At 51.6% G+C, this 20441-nt stretch overlaps 1 protein-coding gene and 1 long non-coding RNA gene across 2 annotated transcripts in view; both read left to right on the plus strand.

The window, feature by feature from the left end:
* The window catches only part of LOC130381045 (microtubule-associated protein 2-like), a 37733-nt gene extending 24150 nt beyond the window's left edge, over positions 1-13583 (plus strand). The window contains exons 5-15 of the mRNA XM_056588466.1: positions 117-335; positions 2832-5408; positions 6090-6305; positions 6787-6963; positions 8628-8749; positions 9956-10094; positions 10248-10558; positions 12236-12328; positions 12489-12570; positions 13154-13266; positions 13380-13583. Coding sequence (XP_056444441.1) covers positions 117-335; positions 2832-5408; positions 6090-6305; positions 6787-6963; positions 8628-8749; positions 9956-10094; positions 10248-10558; positions 12236-12328; positions 12489-12570; positions 13154-13266; positions 13380-13583 — 4253 coding nt within the window. The remainder of the gene's footprint in view (positions 1-116; positions 336-2831; positions 5409-6089; positions 6306-6786; positions 6964-8627; positions 8750-9955; positions 10095-10247; positions 10559-12235; positions 12329-12488; positions 12571-13153; positions 13267-13379) is intronic.
* A 5274-nt stretch (positions 13584-18857) lies between these two features.
* Positions 18858-20150, plus strand: LOC130381459 (uncharacterized). The gene is made up of 3 exons (XR_008895415.1): positions 18858-18899; positions 19727-19773; positions 19915-20150. It is a non-coding gene; the product is annotated as an uncharacterized LOC130381459 (long non-coding RNA).
* Positions 20151-20441: the final 291 nt, after the last annotated feature.

Raw genomic sequence — 20441 nt, forward strand, 5'->3', positions numbered from 1 at the left:
CACCTCTCATGTCCCCCTCCTCCCATGTCACCCCCACCCCTCCACCTTCTCCCCCCCCCCCCCCCCCTCCTTCCTCCTCCTCCCCCCTCTCCCCCCCCGCTCCTCCCCACCAAAAGAGGAGGCAGTAGAGGGTATCGGTGTATCTCCCGGTGAGGTGACGCCCCATGAAGAGGAGGAGCAGGAGGCTCCGTCGGAGCCCCCGGCCTTGGAGGACCCCCAGCCAGTAGACCTGCCCTTAGGGCGGGCCGCTTATGTAGGCGAGGCCCAGGCTCTCAGAGAAGGCCCTCAGGTTGTGAATGGAGGAGGACACCACAGCCCACAGACACAGCAAGCAGGTGTGTGAGTGTGAGTGTGTGTGTGTGTGTGTGTTGGGGGGAGGGTACTTCTCTCTTTTTTTGTGCTTTCTTTCTCTCCCTCTTCAACTGTCTCTCTCTCTCAGTCTCTCTCTCTCTCTGTCTCCGTCTCTCTCTCTCTGTCTCTCTCTCTCTGTCCCTCTGTCTCTCTCTCTGTCTCTCTCTCGCTGTCTCTCTACCTCTCTCTGTCTCTGTCTCTGTCTCTGTCTCTGTCTCTGTCTCTGTCTCTCTCTCTCTCTCTCTCTCTCTCTCTCTCTCTCTCTCTCTGTCTATCTCTGCCTCTCTCCCTCTCTCTCTCCTTCTCTGTCTCTCTGTTTTTTGTGCGCTTGTCAATGCACACGTACAATCTGCAGCTGTCTAAGTGTGTGTGTGTGTGTGTGTGTGCGTGCACACCAGCATTATATCTGCGCTGCACGGTTGACCTTGTGACCTCTGGATGATCACAATGTTCTGGATGAGGGTGAGCGCATTGAGAGCGAGGCCCTAAACATTGTCACTACTGAGACATTTATATTAAGCCTGGGCGATATGGCTTGAAGACATATCACGATATAACTTGATCATATTGATCGATATCTATCTATCGTTTGAATGACCTAAAAAGAGTAGGAATTACCATGCTGGATTCAAACACTCCTGTTTAACACTTAATATGACCTTCAACTGTTCTTCATTGATGAATACTCCAGGTCGATACAACAATGAGAACCTTCAGATATTATAAATAAGTATGGAACTGCGTTTGTGGAACAAACCCAGAGAGAGGCTAACGCTAGTACCGAGACAATGCTACATGGAACAGGGAGAGGCTAACGCTAGTACCGAGACAATGCTACATGGAACAGGGAGAAGCTAACGCTAGTACCGAGACAATGCTACATGGAACAGGGAGAGGCTAACGCTAGGACCTAGACAATGCTACATGGAACAGGGAGAAGCTAACGCTAGTACCGAGACAATGCTACATGGAACAGGAAGAAGCTAACGCTAGTACAGAGACACTGCTACATGGAGCAGGGAGAGGCTAACGCAAGCAGCACATCATCATGACTGACGTTCTCTCACTGGTTGCTAACTGTGGCTAGCTGAGGCTGCTCTCCAGGTATCGTCGCTGGCTGTTGTCCTCCCGCCCGTCTGCTCTGACGTCATGTGTTCTGTGCAGCATCACCTTAAAGGGCCGGCGCTTCACCACCGGCTGTGAAAATCGAGCCGTTTGTGACATCACAAGTGGTAGTGTCCACATCCAGGCGGGGGTGGGGGGGGGGATTTGGTACGGCCCACTGGGTAGTCTGGTGGGTTGAACTCCGACCCCTCCTCCGTCTGGCTGGACACGCCCCCTGGTGATGAGGCTGCGGCTCGTGGCTCTGTGTCGGCCGCTCTCCGTCACCCCCGGTGGTGAAACAAACAGGAGCCCCCCTGAGGCACCGACACAGTGGGGCTTCTTGTCCGTTGCCCAGCATCACCATACGCTTCTCTCATCGGTGTTACCTGATCAACTCCGCCCTGGTTTGATCACCCCCCCTCCCCATCCCCCCCCCCCCCTTTGTATTGCCAGCTACATTGCAACCATGGAGGCCGACGCGGCGTCCACTGTGAGAGACGCTTTGGGCTGGATGGAGGACGTGTTTGGTATCTGTGTGTGTGGGTTTCTGTTGGAGAACCGGCGAGGTTCTGGGAACGCGCCCGGTGCCCACACACGCGTGGGGCTGAGCGTGGAGCGGCATGGGCTGTGGGCTTCTCATACCATCACAGGCTCAGTGTTGTTCCGCTGTCCAACGGTTTGCTGTTTTCCTATTGTTACTGATACCCTAGTATTACAGACCGCCAACATCCAGGGAGTGCAGAAACACACTTCCAGAGCTCCCCCTTCTGAAGCTCCTTTGACGATTTGTTTTACATTTGTTTTACATTTTAATCTTAGCCACATGGAGGATTGGTTTACTGAGCCGTCATACACCTGAGTGGACACTCTCTCCACTTGTGATGTCACTCGTAATAGCTCGTAATAGCATCACAACAGGGACTCTTTGATTAACCTCCAACGACTAACCAAGCCTCGTTTATACCCATACACCCCATGAACAACGTTTACATCCACAACTTCCATTGCAATAGGAATCCAAAACCTTTTGTGTTCCTCAGTTCTGGTCGTCCACCGCCATGCTCCTCATTCCATTTCATTCCGACTGTGCACGTCCTCCTAGACCCTGCGACCCCCCCCCCCCCGCCGGGCCCTGACGCGACCCCCCCCCCCCCCCTGTGCTCTGTGTCTCGGAGCCCCCCCTCCCATGTCTGTGTGCAGACCCAGGCTCGGCTTCACTGTCTTGGCTCGCTTTCGGCAGTGAGGCTGGCTAGCTCGTACCGGCCAGCTTGTGTTGGAGGCCGTCGGGCTCTCGCTGTCAGGTGCTGGTTGTGGCGCTGATGCTAACACTAGCGCGGGGTTGGTTTTGGTCCCCCCCCCCCCCAACGCGCTCACAGCCCCGCCCCCTGGGACGGTGGAGGCACAGCAGGGGGCGGCCCCGCCCATCGAGGAGCGAGGGCCTCCCGAAGGCGCCGAGGAGGTTGGGTCACCCTGCCCCTCCGCCAGAGAGGAGCCGGCCCCTTCCCCCCCCCCGCTCCTGGAACCATGTGGCACCCCGAAGGCTCTAGAAGAGGTCCGAGACATCTTCTCCCCTGGACACTCCGATAGCGACGTACCCCCCGACCTGTCCGGACCAGCTGGGACGACCGACTGCGCGGACGCGCCGGTGACCGCCGTGGGCGTGAACGAGGGGAGCAGTGGCCCCGAGGTCGTCGCGTCAGAGTCGCCTCCAGAGACGGACGACGCCGGTGACCACATGCCAGGCGCGAAGGAGAGCAGCCCTGAGTCCTCGTGTGTCCTTAAAGCAGGGACGGAGGCGTACTTCGAAACGTCCGCCCAAAGCGGTGTTCAGGAGTCACCACGCCCACAGAGCTACTATGAGATCAGCAGGGCAGCAGGAGAGAGGTGCACCCCCGAGGCTGGGGTCGGGTTCAAGTTACATCCAGCTCCTGGTCAATTTCAATTTGAGGTGACGGCTGAGAGCATTTCCCAGGGATCAGAGGAGCCGGTGCTGAACCCTTTCCACAAGATGTCGATGGAGCAAAGGAGCCGGCCTATCAACATCACCGTTAAGTCTCCGACCGGGGCGGCAAAATCAAGCACCTTCTTACGCCCCCAGCTTTCCCCAATCAGTGGAAGCTTCGACGACTCGTCCGCCCCTCCTCCAACACCCTCCATCGAGCACCACCCCTCTGCTACACCCGCTCCGTCCACGCCCGCCGACTTCACCGAAGCCCTCAGCAAGATGGCCTCCATGGAGCGCCACATCTCTTTGGACCAATCCGGCGCTCTGGCTGAGATGCTGGACCTGGCGGGAGCCCTGCCCAAACTGTCCCTGGGCATGAGGGTGGTGGATCCGATGAGGAGGAAGTCTGTCCCGGCCAACGTGTCTCCTCTGGGGGTTAGCTCGCTGGCCCGGCTGGCTCTGGACGCGGGGCAGGGGGGGCAGGGAGGGTCCGAGGATCTGGGATACTGTGTCTTCAGCGAGTGCTCTGCCCCCATGCCGTCCCCGGCCGACATGCCGGGGTCTGCCGATGCTCCCTGTCGCTCTTTCCCTACCGTGGACGCAGACGAGGATGAACCGGAACGGAGAGACGGAACACCCCCACCGGACCAGAAGAAGAACGTCCCGGAGACGGTTCAGAAGAGCGCCGCAGCGGAAAAGAAAGACGTGACGGAGTCCCCGAGGAAATCCGGCATGCTCCTGGAGAAGGCCGTGCCGGTCGGTATCAAACCCGACCGCCTCAGGATCCCGGTCACCTCTCCGAACCGCCTCACCGAGTTCCGCTTGGAGAGTGGCCTGCCAGGAGACATCCAGATCCAGGCCATCCCGGAGGTGGAGGTGGAGAAGGACCCGTCCCGGGAGGCGTCCCCCATCCCTCCCGACAGCTCCTTCAGCTTCTCCCTGACCGACGGCAGGGTTCCTCGGACACCCACGACTCCAAAGTCCCCCGTTGACGGTCCATTAAACCCTGAAGAACCCGGAAAGGATACACCAGGGGAAGGCGAGACCGAGGTCGGGACGGAACGGGCTGTAGGGGCCGAGAAGTCTGCTGACAAAGAATCCGATTTTAGTGAAGACTCAAAGGATCCAAATGGAGAATCTCCCGGGGAAATAAAAGTGGACGAATCAGATGTGACCTCTCCTGAGGCTTGTAGACAGAAAACGGACATCTTCCAGGAGAACATACAACCAAAGTTAAAGACAGAAGAGGCGCAGGAACAACATGTTCCACCCCCTCTTGAGCTGTCAGAAGAAACTGTTGTTGAGGCAGGAACCCGAGGCCTCGCAGAAGAGATTGGAGAAGAGAAAGGATTGCAGTCCCCTCCTCCAATCATCATCATCCCCCAGGCCCAGCTGGATGAAGAGGACGGAGAGGAGGAGGATGAGGAGGTGGAGCTGGCTGAGGAGCCTCAGGAGGTCATGGAGGAGGCAGAAGTTCCCCCCAACGAAGAGCTGAGGAAGGAGGTAGTGGAGTTGCTGGAGGTCGAAGGATTGAATTTCACTGGACTGGAGCCTAAATCGGACACCGGAGAATCTAGTCACAGTGAAGATGGAGAACCGGTGACTGACACCTCCCAGTTGTCTCCGTACTCTGACCGAGGTCAAATGCAGTCTTCTCCACAGGGAGGGGAGGACTTCGGAAAAGAAGAGGACCAATCAGAGGATCTCAGAGAGGCCATCTTGGAAGCGGAGAAGCAGGAAGAGGAAGCTGTTGAAGGAGATGAAGAAGGAATGGAAAAGAAGGATGAATCACTGGACCACGGAGAGATCGATGATGAGCAAGAAGAAGTGAAAGCTACAGATGTTGGCAAAGAGATGCTAAGGGAAGAGGAGGACAGCTGCAAGGGGACGGAGAAAGGTGCAGATGTTGCCTCCGACCTGGCCAGTGAAGTCCATCACACAACCAATGAAGAAACGACCGCGGACATGTCTGTTCTTGACACCGACAGTGGCTGGATAGACACTCAAGGTACCCTCAACTACTTTAACTCCGAGACACATAACAACACCAGTGACCGGTACTAATATACCAAAGGAACCTATACATACATTTGGCCGTTTAGCAGACACTATCCAAAGCCATGCACAAGTGAGGTTGAAAACAATAAAAAAATCCAATCGATATTGGAGTAACTAAAAAAGAATTTAAAGCGTCGCACAACCTAGTTTCCAAAAACGACTAGCTACAGAGTAGCTACAGTAATAAGATCCATAGGAAACACTCACTTTAAACAGGTATAACCTGAGTAAGTATGAGCCATGGTGATGCATTAAAGGTTGTATCAGCGATTCTAGGCTGAAACATAAAGGATCACATTCATCTGATCTTTCCTCACGATCCACTAGCTCCCCACCCCATACGCAGGCCGTCAAAAAAACACGTCTCTATATGCTTGGAGATCGTACACAAAAACAAATGGTACTACCAACCACTCAAAACCAAAATAATAGTATTCCATGATAGTTTTTAACTGGATGCACGAAACACAGAAGGGAGGGGCGAGCGGGCTGTTTGCGATCTCGCTTCGAATACCGACGGAAGTGACTTCACCGAACATCGCTGATGCAACCTTTAAGGTGAACCTGTGGTCCGAGGGCAAGAGGTGTGGCCAGTCAACCCGCTCCTCTCTCGCTCCCTTGTCCTCTGCAGATGAGGACAGGAGCCTCTTGACGGAACCCATTGAGGCTCTCCCGAAGGACCACGGTCCCGGTACCACCACCGGGACCACCACCGGTACCACGATCGCCCGGGATCGGTCCAGGAAGCGGGCCCCTTGGAGACCCCGGGGTCGCTCTGACCCCTTTGACAGTAAAATAATCCACAAGGACCCGGGCCATCCGAGAGACCCCTTGAAGAAGAAAAAAGGTTCCCATCGCATCTTCATCCAGTAGTTCATCACCTTTTGAAATAGATCCATCGGGCTTTTTGTTTCCCTTTGCTACAAATTTGTAATTTTTGGATTTAAAACTAGTGTTTATGAATTGTATCCATGATATTCTCTACAATGACCACCAGTGAACTCTACAGGAATAGACAGATCCTTAAAAAGACCCATTTAATTTAGATTTAATTTCTGGTTTATTAGGACCTTGAAGATCAATTAATTGTCCTTATATACCGTAGACACGTGAACGTACATCTTAAGGTCCCTGAATCTGGACGTACATGTCCAAGGGCTTACGTCAGACATATCTCGAGCTTGCTAGCCGACGATATTAAGTCGACGCCGATGCCGTAGCGATTTGCTCGTCGGTCATGTTCCAAGGGAGCTAACATCATAGCAGCGTAGCGGTGAGGCTGCGCCCCGTGTGTTGTCGTAACGTAACCCTGTCTCTCCCCCCGCCAGCCGGCGTGAGGAGGGCGGACCACAATAAGCTGGCGGTCCCGTCGTGTCGCTCTCCCTGCCGGACCAGCGCCGGCAGAGCGCCCGGCCGGCAGCACAGGCCTGTCGTGGCGCCGGCCGGCTCGGCCAAACGCAAGGGAGCAGGTGACCCGGCCTCCCCGGGGCCCGGCGGGACGGGAGGTGGAGGGAGCATGAGCCAGACTCCCCGAGTCTTAAGGGCCGATTATGGTCCCATGTTCACGCAACACAAGGGGGTTACCGACCCCTTACGTCCTGGCGTCCACCGCAAGGGCCGGACGTCCGCCTCCTAAAAAATGTGAACCTTCCGTCGGGGCGACGCAGCAGCGAGGGCTGTGATGGTCCGCTCACTAAAACCCCACGCAGAACCATAAAGGTTCACGACGGCGTTGAAGCGTCTGCGTGGTCGTTGCGTTGTGTGAACGTGGACCCATAATCAGCCCTTTAGTGGGATGGCTAACTATGGGGTTGGCTGTCCCTAGCCGCTAGCGCACTCACCACGTAGGAGCCATGGTTTATTAGGCCAAGAGTAGTCAACTAGCTAGTGTGCTAACCACATAGCATCCATAGTTTATTAGGGCAAGAGGAGTCATCTAGCTAGTGTGCTAACCACATAGCATCCATAGTTTATTATGGCAAGGGGACTAGACTAGCTAGCGTGCCAACAACCTATTATCTATAGTGTATTAGGGAAAGAGGAGTCAACTAGCTAGTGTGCTAACCACATATCATCCATAGTTTATTAGGGCAAGGGGACTCAACTTGCTAGTGTGCTAACTACATAGCATCCATAGTTTATTAGGGCAAGGGGACTAGACTAGCTAGCGTGCTAACCTATTTATAGTTTATTAGGGCAAGAGGAGTCAACTAGCTAGTGTGAAGACCACATAGCATCCATAGTTTATTAGGGCAGGGGGACTCAACTAGCTAGTGTGCTAACCACATAGCATCCAGTTTATTTGGGCAAGGGGACTGAACTAGCTAGTGTGCTAACCACATAGGCGGTGAGAACCACGTTCAATTCCGAACTGCGGTTCATTGGTCACCTGTTACAGTCGGATCCAATGGCAATGACAGGGTGTGGTTGAATTATCAAACAAGTACCAAGCACATGCCCCCCCCCCTCTCTATACAAATGTGTTGAGCCCTCCGGAGTGCCACTCACTCCGAGGTCTGCTTCCAGAGGCCGGGTGTGGTGGACCGTAGGGGGCGGTGTCACTCTGAGGCTGCCCACACTGAGGTGGTTTGTGACTCTGACATCCAACAGACCGCTAGGTGTCAGGGCTTCCCTTGTTGACCGTCAGTGGTCAGGGTGTCCGTTGAGATGAGCTCCTGTCTCTGTCGATCTACCGTCTCGCTGACACACCGCCCGATCATGCAATGTAGCTGGCAAACGCTTCCTGCTTCCACTCGTCCTCCGCAGTGGTTGCTTCTGATTCATTCTACTCTATTTATTTTATTTTCCTTCTTTGTCAACGTTTTTTCGCCCAACTGCTGTTTGAGTTGTCATGGTAGTTGTGCGGCGGCCGTGTGTGTGTGTTGCCGTGCGCTGCACACTTGTGGCCGTGTTTGTGCGTCATTTCTGAGTCTAAAGTGAGGTCAGTTGCGTGTTGGTAGTTTCATTTGGTGGACATTCGGGGCCGTGTTTGATTTCCACTCATAATGTGATGGCTTGAATCTCGTTATAAGTGATGTAATAGTTTCCATCGTTTGTTCGGCTGCAGTGTATCGCGCTGGGACTGTGTGTGTGTGTGCGTGCGTATGGGCGTGTGTTCGTGTGTGTCTTTATGTGTAAGTGTATGGGGTTGCGTGGCGATGTTGCGAAGCATGGAGTTTGTCTCTCCCTGATGGTCAGTGTGAGTCACTACATGTTTTATCACCTTCCTTCTCAGCCATGGAGGTCCGCCAGCCACTGAGTGTGGCACACCAGTCCAGAGAACGGCCAACTGTAAGTACACACACACACACACACACACACACACACACACACACACACACACACACACACACACACACACACACAGGCTTGACTCAAATAATTAATTAATTGAGTCTTATTATTTTAAGATTTACGTTTTTTAATATTATTTGAATTCTTCTGCTGTCCTCAGTGTCAACATAACCGTTTTATTTTGTGCCGCTCGGACTTTCTCTTCCTCTTTCTTTTCCCTCGACTTCCCGTCTGTTTTTGTCACCTGTTTTCCCTGCATGCCTGCTTCTCTGTGTGTGAAACCAGTCCAGACACAGAACCTCAGTGAGTATGGTCAGAGTGAGCGCAACACCGGCGTTAGTCGTCGTGGTTACGGTACATGCTAGTCCGAGCTAGTTGCCGTGGTTACGGTACACCGCGCTCTAGTTACGATGACCGCTACGGCCTCGCAGTGTGCGCTAGTCGTAGCCGGTTGCGGGGTTACTATTAAAGCTAGCAACGATGGGTTGTCATGGTTACCTATATGTGACCACCATGGCTGCCCTGCATCTGTTCCATCCTTGTTTCATTTCACTCACTATCTCATTTCCCCTCATCCCGGTCGCCATGGTAACCACCCAGAGCCCCACACGGGCGGTGTTGCTCAAAATGGCGGCCCTGCGACGGGCGGCAGAGTCCCTCCCCTGCCGGCCAGGCTCCGCCTCCGACCTCCAGTCACGCCCGCCCCTGGGGGCGGAGCTATATCGGCCACGCGCAAAGTCTGCGTGCTCCCCTCGCGGACAGCCCTCGCCACTGACACGGGCCGAGGAGGTACAGCCTAGGCTCCGCTAGGCTAGGCCAACCCAAGCTAGGCTACACCTTGGTTGGGCTACGCTAGGCTAGGCTACGTAGGCTAGGTGCTTAGTCAAACTGTGTGTGGAATCGTTCGGTCATGTGACTCAGCGACGACGGCAACCAGTAATTAAAACAGAACCTATATAAAATATTGATCTGTGTGTATGTGTGTGTTCGTACCTCTGTGTGTGTGTGTATGTGTGTGTGTGTGTGTCTGTACCTGTGTGTGTGTGTGTGTGTTTGTGTCTGTACCTCTGTGTGTGTGTGTATGTGTGTTCGTACCTGTGTGTGTGTCTGTACCTCTGTGTATGTGTGTGTCTGTACCTGTGTGTGTGTCTGTACCTGTGTGTGTGTGTGTGTGTCTGTACCTGTGTGTGTGTGTGTGTGTAGGAGAGGACCTACCGTAGCCCAGAGAAGCGCTCCTCTCTGCCGCGCCCCGCCAAGTCTCTGACGCGGCACATCCCCGCCGCGGAGCAGGAGGACGGACCCCGGAGACCCACCTGTAAGAGACGCACGCACGCACGCACGCGTACAGACACACACACGTACAGACACACACACACACACGTACAGACACATACTGTAAGACCCACACAAATCTCTCTCTCTCTCTCTCTCTCTCTCTCTCTCTCTCTCTCTCTCTCTCTCTCTCTCTCTCTCTCTCTCTCTTCCCCCCCCCCAGGCATGGACTCGGGCCGCTCTCGCTCGGCCCGTAGCGGTACGTCCACGCCGGGCTCCACGGCCGTCACACCGGGCACGCCCCCCAGCTATGCCTGCCGGACCCCCGGCTCGCGCACCCCGGGGAGCCACACCCCCAAGTCCTTCAGCGTGCTGCAGGAGAAGAAGATCGCCGTGATCCGGACTCCCCCCAAGTCCCCGTCCTCCGTCCAGCGCCAGCTCAAGGTCATCAACCAGCCGCTGCCCGACCTCACGCACGTCAAGTCCAAGATAGGCTCCACCTCCAACCTCAAGCACCAGCCCAAGGGCGGCCAGGTAAGACCCGGACTGGATCGACCTGACCGGACTGACTGGACCGGACCGACTGACCTCTAACCCCAAGCAGCTGCCCAAGGGCGGCCATGTTAGACCCGGACCGACTGGAACGGATCGACCGACCGGACCGACTGGAACAGACCAACTGGACCGGACCAACTGGAACGGACCAACTGGAATGGACTACCTGGGCCGGACTACCTGGGCCGGACTAACTGGACCGGACTAACTGGACTGGAACGACTGACCTCCAACCTCAAGCACCAGCCCAATGGCGGCCAGCTAAGACCAGGACCGGACTCACCGGACCAGACTTACTGGACAAGACTCACCGGACTGGACAGACCGGACCAGGACCGGACCGACCAGGACCCGACAGACCGGACCGGACCCGGCTTCACCCCTTCACTGCACTGCAACCTCTCCTTCCTTTCTCTCCCTCAATTTTCTAACTTCCTGTCCCCGGTTACTCATTCTCTGATACTCACTTCTTGATACCCGTTTCTACTTTCTGTTCCCGGTCTCTCACCGCCTGATACTCACTTCCTATTCACAGTTTCTACTTCCTGTTTACGGTTTCTCATTTCCTGACACTCAATTCCTGATACCCGTCTCTACTTCTTGTTCCCGGTTTCTCATCGCCTGATGCTCACTTACTCTTCCCAGTTTCTACTTCCTATTTCCGGTTTCTCATCGCCTGATACTCACTTCCTGTCTCCAGTTCCTACTTCCTGGTTCCAGTTCATATTTCTCACTTCCTGTTATGGTCATCCCACTTCCCATCTGCTAACTTCCTTTCCACCTCCTTCATGTGTTGAATTTGGCAACAGCGTTTTTCTTCAATGTTTGAAAGGAAACGTTACAAATTCACGTTCTAAACCCAGAGAGTAATGAATCAAAATAAACCCGGTATTGATGTCCAGTTTACCCCTGAGTAGCTGTTAGAGTTGGTCCTATTGATATGTTTAGGTGAAGGTAAGTCTAAACACATGTCGTGTTATAAAGGCCAATACGTCAGACCCTCACGCACACGCCGCCAACACTCAACAGGCACACGTTTGCTTTTCTTTTATTTCCCGGCTTGGCTTCAGATTCAGATTGTGAGCGAGAGGGCCGACTTCAGTCATGTTCAGTCAAAGTGCGGCTCCAAGAACAACCTGAGACACTCTCCCCGAGGAGGACACGTACGTACGCTAACTGGTGCTCTGTCTGCTTCATCCAGATCCTGCTCTCTGTCTCTCTGGAGCTCCTGCTAGAGCTCTCCTCCTCCTCTCTCTCTCTGTCTCTGTCTCTGTCTCTCTCTCTCTCTGTCTCTCTCTGTCTCTGTCTCTGTCTCTGTCTCTCGCTGTCTCTGTCTCTCTAGAGCTCCTGCTAGAGCTCTCCTCATCTCTCTCTCTCTCTCTCTCTCTCTCTCTCCCTCTCCCCCTCTCCCCCTCTCCCCCTCTCCCTCCCTCACTGGAGGGTTGCCATCATGACCCTCTACAGACCACAGGTTGACCTTCGCCTTCCATCCTCCTTCTCAAGGCTTCCCTCAGCAGGTTGAACGTAGAGATCACTAATGCTGGTTCACGCCCCCGGCGGCCGGCCAGCCCCCGGCCCTCGGGTTGGGCAGCAGGGGAGCCAATGGCGGCTGCAGTGGTGTTTGAGTTAACCAATTGGGGGCCTGTTCTTCTCCAGGTGATGATCCCGAGTGTGAAGCTGGACTTCAGCCACGTCCAGGCCAAGTGCGGCTCGCTGGACAAGATCCAGCATGCTGCCGGGGGCGGGAACGTGAGGACCACACACACACACATAACTCTACATCAACACGCACAAGAACAGCTGTGCACATCGTTACTTCTGTAATGTTGTATCATGTTAGATGTGTTTACATTGGAGTTACATCTCTCTCTCTCTCTCTCTCTCTCTCTCCCCCCCTGTGGACCCCCAGATCCAGATCCAGTCCCAGAAGTTGGATATGAGCCACGTCACGGCCAAGTGTGGCTCCATGTCCAACATCCGCCACAGACCAGGTGGGAACAGCCTTCTGATTGGCTGTGGGGCGGCTAGCACTGGTTCAAACGGACCAATGGTTGACTGTGTATTCATTCTGAGCCTGGCCTTTTACCTCAGTCCCACCCACAATCATCATCTCAACGTTGTTTTATGCATAAAGTTTAGCCCAACAAATCCCAGCGCAACAACACATCATTAAAGTAATCAAAAACATAATCATTCCTGCGGTGATCCTCGAACTTCCGGTTGGGATCAATGTTCCCTAGCCCCTTAAAAGAGTGGGAACCACTGGTAGCTTTGGAGCAGACGCACTTATTGTACGTGGTACATCCTGGCACTTGAGAAAAGTACTTAACATCGTGTAGCATCTCTTACCCTAGCTATCTTTGTTGTGTACGGGGAATGGGTTAACCTAGTGATGGTTAGTGCTTTGCACTTAGTTCTATGAACATCTTTACTGCACCGACAGCGATATATTGTTGTTTCTCTTTCTGCCGACAAATGTACTTATTGTAAGTCGCTTTGGATAAAAGTGTCTGCTGAACGCCAGCTGGTGTGTTGAAGCGCTGTTGACGGTGTCGTTCTCCGTCTGTCCACTAGGGGGCGGCCAGGTCCGCATCGAGAGCGTCAAGCTGGACTTCAAGGACAACGCTAAGCCCAAGATCCGTTCCCTTGACAACGCCAGCCACACCCCCGGGGGCGGGAACATCATGGTAACGCAGACCTAGCGACGGAAAACCCATCGCACGTTTGTTTCACCGTCTCGCCGTGGTAACGCGCCCTCCCTCCCTCTCTCTCTCTCTCTCTCTCCCCCCCCCCCCGGCAGATCGAGAGCCACAAGCTGATGTTCCGGGAGGAGGCGAAGGCGCGCGTGGACCACGGCGCCGAGATCGTGACGACCCACTCGCCCTGCGGCGAGCCGGGGGGCACCTCCCCCCGGCTCTGCTCCGCAGGGAGCATGCTGGCCTCGCCCCAGCTCGCCACGCTGGCCCAGGACGTCACCGCCGCGCTCGCTAAGCAGGGCTTGTAAAGATCCAACCCCCCCCCCCCCCCCCCAACGAGCCCCCCGCGACCTTCTAGACCCCCCCCGCGCCAAAGCACGACCCGCAAGACCCCACCAATGACTCCCGGAATACTCAACCTGTAAGCCTCGGACACCTGACCTATGACCCCCAGAAACCTGACCTATGACCCCCGGAAACCTGACCTATGACCCCCAGAAACCTGACGTATGGCCCCCGGAAACCTGACCTCTGAGTCCCGGAAACCTGACCTCTGACCCCCGGAAACCTGACCTATGAACCCCAGAAACCTGACCCATGACCCCCAGAAACCTGACCCATGACCCCCAGAAACCTGACCTCTGACCCCTGGAATACCAACCCAAGAGATCTGAAACCATCACCCATGACCCCGGAAACCCCTCTGAACAACGACCCCTAGACTGTCCTTTGACCTTTGAGGCCTAATAACCCCCAACACCCGAGAACACCCCCTAAGACGGTCAACTGACCCCCAATACCTTCCAAGCGACCCTTTAAAGGACCCCAGGAACCCACAAAACCACCCCCGATGCCCTCTAAGACCGCTGGGTACCCCCCAATGACCTTGGAGGGTGACCGACACCCAAAGCCCAATAAGGACCCCAAACCTTAACCCTGACCCCCGGTAACTCTGCCAACGACCTGACCTCTGACCCCTTCTTGACCTTGAAGTCATTCTACTGTCCTTCACCTTTCTCTCGTTATCTGATTTGTAAAAAGTACTCACACACAGACACACATGGACACACACACACGTACACAAGCTCGTATGCACACACACACGCATGGCTAGTCACAGGGAAATTCAATTAAAAGACATAAGCAACAGGAAGTAAATCTCAAAGGTAAAAACACAGAATCCGATTTATCCACATTCACCCTTAGAAAACGTCTTTATCCGGGCACTTCAACACCCGCCCACAGGAAGTGACTCACACACAAAAACACATAGACACCAACACACACAAAATGTCACTCCAAAGCTCCACTGTGTCTTCTTCCAACGCTGATGCATCGCTGTCATTGGTCGACAGTCACGTCCATCAAAGACCAACTGATATTCGGCTTCCCCGTACGGCAGTTAGACGTTGAGCACTCGCTTTTCTTAACTTTTTTTTTTTGGAAAAAAACAAAAAAATAGATGACTTCCTTTGATCGGGTTTAACTCGGTTGCTCCGCTAGAATACTACCTTCCACTCCGTTATCGTGCGGCGACTCGTGTGAACGCACTGGTTTGACCGGTGTGCGACGAGTAGAGAACCCCGCGCTCGCGGTTAGCCCACCGCTAAGTGTTAGCCTCGACCGTCACACACAAAGGCTGACCAAACTGTACTTAAGAATGGATGTAAACAGCATGTCTGATCAAATGTATATTATTTAGTCTGCTGGTTTCCCTTATGTTTTTTTATCGTCGTTCTGAATATGCTGATCTCCATAGGTTGTGTGTTTTTTATTGCGTGTCACGGTAGTGTAACGTGCGTGTACCCTCTTAGCGCAGACCTCCCTCCCTTTTGGCGGGCAAACCTTTCCCCGCTGCTTTCCTCGTCAGTGATTGGGTCGCTGTGTTTTTAACAATACGCCTGTGGTTTTAATGCAAAAAAAGTATATATCTATGTTTAATGCTGGCATGGCAAAAAAAGAAGAAGAATCTAATCGACGAATACGTTTGATCTATACGGAGTTGTTTCTAGACGTATGGACCCTGTAGCAGAAAGACGTGATGATAATCCACTGCTTTGCGTATTCAAACCAATCCTCCCTCTTCAACCCCCAACACTCCGGACTGGAACGGATCATCGATTGATTTGATTGATTGATTGTTTGATTCACCCACAGGCAAATTAGGGAAAATATATCGATCATTATTTATGTGTAAAAGAAAACATTCCAATTTAAGAGTAAAATGTAACGTCCGGAAAACAGAAGATGACAGAATCTCCAAACTCCAGCTGTTAGGACGTAATGTTTTGAGTTGTGGCCCCTCCTCCTCTTCCTCCTCCTCCCCCTCCTCCTCCACTTCCTCTTCCTCGGCTGTAGTCCTAGTGAACACACATGCCGATGTTTCTGATCGATGGCAAAACGCTCCTACTGAAGAAAAAAAGATGATGAATAAAAAATGAAAACTTAACCAATGCGTTCCGGTGTCTTTGTCTTCATGTTCGATCTTTAATTTCATTTAATTTAATAACGTTTGAATTGAATGCATATCACGTTCCCCCCGTGTGTAACGGCCCGGTTATACTAGACTACCCTGGTAAAAAAAAAATATATAAATAAATACAGATTGTTTAACGATGTCGAGCCTCCGTAGCTAACGCATCTGCACCGTAGTGTACACGGGGCGGCGGGGATCGAACCCAGAACATCTGAGCATCACTCGGTCGCCGCTCCCACCTCACCTGCTCGTACGCAGAGGTACTCTGCCTGTAGAGCAGAGGTACTCTGCCTGTAGAGCAGAGGTGCTCTGCCTGTAGAGCAGAGGTGCTCTGCCTGTAGAGCAGAGGTGCTCTGCCTGTAGAGCAGAGGTGCTCTGCCTGTAGAGCAGAGGTGCTCTGCCTGTAGAGCAGAGGTGCTCTGCCTGTAGAGCAGAGGTGCTCTGCCTGTAGAGCAGAGGTGCTCTGCCTGTAGAGCAGAGGTGCTCTGCCTGTATAGCAGAGGTGCTCTGCCTGTAGAGCAGAGGTGCTCTGCCTGTAGAGCAGAGGTGCTCTGCCTGTATAGCAGCAGCCACCCACCAGCCCTCCGCAGCCGTTCCCGGGAGCATATGGAAAATAATGTAGCGACCACGGGCTTGGACACCGGTTCCGGGCGCTCAAAGGATTCTGGGAGGGGCCATATTGTTCGGACCTTGGACCTATAAAGAAAAGTTGGGACCTTTCGGGCCCCTCCTGGGTCCTTTGCAGCGCAGACATTGAGTGGGGTTCATGGGCTGGGGTTGGTCGCTGTGGGGGTCTATTTGTGTGGCTGCTGCTCTCACATTAAATCAGTCACAAAATCAGCATACTTCCATTAGTGGGCAACTAACACAGTATTAAAAGATGTTCCCGGAATTCAGCCGTGGTGCAGAGGTACAGCCACTCCGAGCTAGTCGCATATTGAGCTTCCCCCAAATGCACTGTTTTGGTGTCTGTAGCTATAATGCAAATGAGGAGGAGCGAGGCGGGTCAAGGAGGAGGGTGGGGGTGTGGCCCTGAGCGGCTTGCAGCCACGGTACCATGCGCTCTGTCTACAGTGGATGTATCGCAATGGTGAGGCGCACACAGCCTTTAGCCAGCATGTTGCAGTTCATGTACTTCAGCGAGTCAAAGCCAAAGTTCCTCTCCCCCAATTCCTTCTCAACCATGGCTCAGATAACCCCCACTACAGTCTCGTTGTGGAAGTACAAGAGACGTCAAAGAACCGACAAGAAACACTTGCGTTAAAGTGTGTGCATTCACACACACATGTGGCGCTCGCATGGTCGTGTCTCATTGGCGGGCCAACGTCTCTGGGCGGGCCAGGCAGAGTAAGGGGAGGAGCTTAGATGCTTTGTGACAACATACCTAAAGACATTCCAAATCAGCGTGCTTGAGCCTCCGTTTTTTCAAAGCCGAGCAGAACAGCTAGTGCTCGTTTTACACTAAACGGAAGTTTTAGCCACTGGGGGACCATATGCAGGCTAGGGGAACTCATATTTATGTTAGATAACTTAGAAAACATGAAAAAAATGTCATGTCATGGGACCTTTAAAAATATCAACAAACTGAGAGGATATATGTCTAAGGAGGATCTGGAAAAAATCATAGATGCATTCATCACTAGTAGGATTGATTATTGTAACGTTCTTTTCACAGGACTTCCCAAAAAATGTATAAAACCACTTCAAATGATGCAGAATAGTGCAGCCAGGGTCCTCACTAAAACGAGAAGGAGAGATCACATCACCCCAATCTTAAGGTCCCTGCACTGGCTCCCAATTAGTTAAAGAATTTATTTTAAAGCACTTCTGCTAGTTTTTAAGTCTTTGAAGGGGGTTGGGCCAAACTACTTGCATGACATGTTTAAGCAATATTCCCAAATAAGGTCCCTTAGATCACAACATAAACAATTACTACTGAAACAGACCGTCAGAACAAAGCAGGGTGAAGCAGCTTTTAGCCACTATGGTGTCCATCTCTGGAACCAGCTTCCAGAGACCATCAAAAACTCCCCCACTGTCACCATTTTTAAAACAAGAGTTAAGACCAAACTCTTTTTAGATGCTTTCGGAAGTTAATGCACATTGTTTTTATGCATCTTTTTTCTATTTTCTCCATTTTTACTTTTAAATCAACTCTTTGCTGTTGGTATTCCATCTATATTTTACATTTTACTTTGCTAAAATTGTGTATGGTTCCAAATTTGTACTTTATTTTATTTATTCATTTTATTTTTTCATTTTGCATTTGTTTGAAGCACATTGAATTGCCACGTGTATGAAATGTGCTATACAAATAAATATGCCTTGCCTTCCCTTGCCTCTGCCATCAAGTGGGCATTGGACAGCCTTCGGTATTATCTACTTGGACGGAACTTTGATTTGGAAACGGACCACCGGGCATTGAGCTGGATCAACTCCATGAGGGATAAGAACTCCCGTGTCACCAGATGGTACTTGGCATTACAGCCATATTGCTTCAATATTACTTACAGAGCTGGAAAAACGAACTTGCTTGCCGATTACCTGTCCCGCCTTCCTGAACTTGCAGTTCCTGGAGAGGAGGGAGGTGATTTGACAGTTTGACCACTGTCCCTGTCTGTTTAACTGCCTATCAATAGCACGCATTGATGGATAGTGTATGAACAGCAAACCTTCAAGCATACAGTATATTCAGGCTATTTATTCAAGCAACACTCACAAACAATCTCTCCCTCTCATCATGGCTCTGTACTGCAGACTAAAAGAGTCAGGGTGGGGCTGAGGGCTTTAAATATGGCGTCAGGAAACACCTGCTGGCACTGATTGGCCCAATTTGGGCCAAACCAATTTTCCTTGTGTCAAAGGAGTACACCGGACATTGACATTAGACATTAATGAGCAACTAGCCTAAATGCACTTGTGAAAATCACTGATCTACAAGATGAAATGAACTTTAACACGCATGCTGTATTTTTGATGAGTTTATTCATGGTTGAGTTGCAAAATGCCACAGTATTATAATCCCCCTGTTGATTGGGCCTGTCTAGTGGGAGGGGCCATGGGGTATAAAATGGGTGAGCTGCTGTCTTTCTGAAAGTCTGCTGTATGCTGTTGCCAGAAGAGGTTGTCTGTGATGCTATCTACTGAGGTGATTATTCCATTATGTTGTAAATTATGGTTAAATGCATTCAGTGATTGAGTTTAATGTGCATTTATTTTACTCTGCAATAACTTGACTGGAACTTTAGATGTTTGGGGATAAACAGCATAGGAGTCAGGTAGCTATAATAAACCGTGTATTTCGTTTATTTAGATAAAGCATTATGAAAAAGTTTGAATGCGCAATAAAGCATCCACTGGGTAGGCTGGTAGACTGATCTATCCAGCACACATCTAGGAGGACACGCCCACTAGTGATGTCACAATGCTGCACATTTTCAAACCTGCTTGTAATGGCTAATCAAACTCACACCTGGTGGTATGATAGGTCCCCTATAACCAGTGAATTGGTCTCTTTGATGAAAGCTTCCTCCTCACTCACGCACACAAACACACTCACTCGCATACACACAGAAAGGTGAATTGAATAAAGATTTTTTTCGTTTTGAAGTATGAATCTAAATCAGTCAAATCCGACTCATCCCTTTAATTAAAATGAGGGAGTTCATTTAAAATCAAACACAGAGCTGAAATAGCCTCCCAGTGTTACCAAGGCGTCCAGAGGGCGCCGAACCTGCGTTGAGTTTTACTAATTAGCTCACCTGTCGCAGCTCGCCTGCCTGGTTTTCTTAATTAGTTAATTGGTTGCCTCTGGTGCGTTTAACTTGAGAGGGAACCGGACAGTACATTGGTGTCCTCCACTGTTTGGCAGTGCAGTCTCCCAAACGTATGTTGTTGTGTTTCCAGAAACCAGAACGTGTGTGTACTGTTTTGAGGTCTGTTGTGACTTATTTAACATCTCTTCCTGTTTCACAGGTTAAAGACTTTTTGAAGTAAAGAGGAGCATCTCATCTGAAACTGATGTGAGTAGAATTGTGTGGCAAAGCACAACTGATGTGATGTGTATGTTGAATATAAATCACTGATAATGTGTGAAGGGGATTGTAGTGGTTTAACTCTCATTTGAAATATCGACCTTGAGTAAACTGTTCCTTCCTTCAAAGGTCTATCATGGATATTTAACTGAAGTTCTGTGAGTATCCCAACTTAACCATGAAGATGAACTGCAAACTGTAAGTCATTAATTTCTCATTACTCTTGGGCACATTGATGTATTTTTGCTTCCTGGTGAGTTAACCCGTTGGCTAAAGGTTGATCTGAGTAGTAAGGATGTTTTATTGGTTCATTGGTTTCTTAGGTGTTTGGTTTAGGTTGGTTTTAATGATTTGTTAAAATGGTTACGAGATCCAAGTTATTGTTGTAAGCTGGAGTAATTGGTTGGTTTCTGATGTCTTAAGTCTTCTTTCCAGCTACTTTCCTGAGCTCTGCATCTTCAACACACGAGTGTTGCTTTACTGATGAGGTTGTGGTCTGAGTGAGCGGAGGTGCATACTGGGATACAGAGCTGTCTGAAGTCTACAGGTCTGTAGGCACGCCCCCTCAGGGGAAACCGAGTGTTTGAGAAACCGTCGTGACGTCAGTTACATGGACTAGAATGTTCTTTAAGATGGAGACGGGATTCAGAAGGAGA

The sequence above is a fragment of the Gadus chalcogrammus genome, chromosome 4 (genome assembly GCF_026213295.1).
Source record: "Gadus chalcogrammus isolate NIFS_2021 chromosome 4, NIFS_Gcha_1.0, whole genome shotgun sequence".
Classification (NCBI taxonomy): Eukaryota; Metazoa; Chordata; class Actinopteri; order Gadiformes; family Gadidae; genus Gadus; species Gadus chalcogrammus.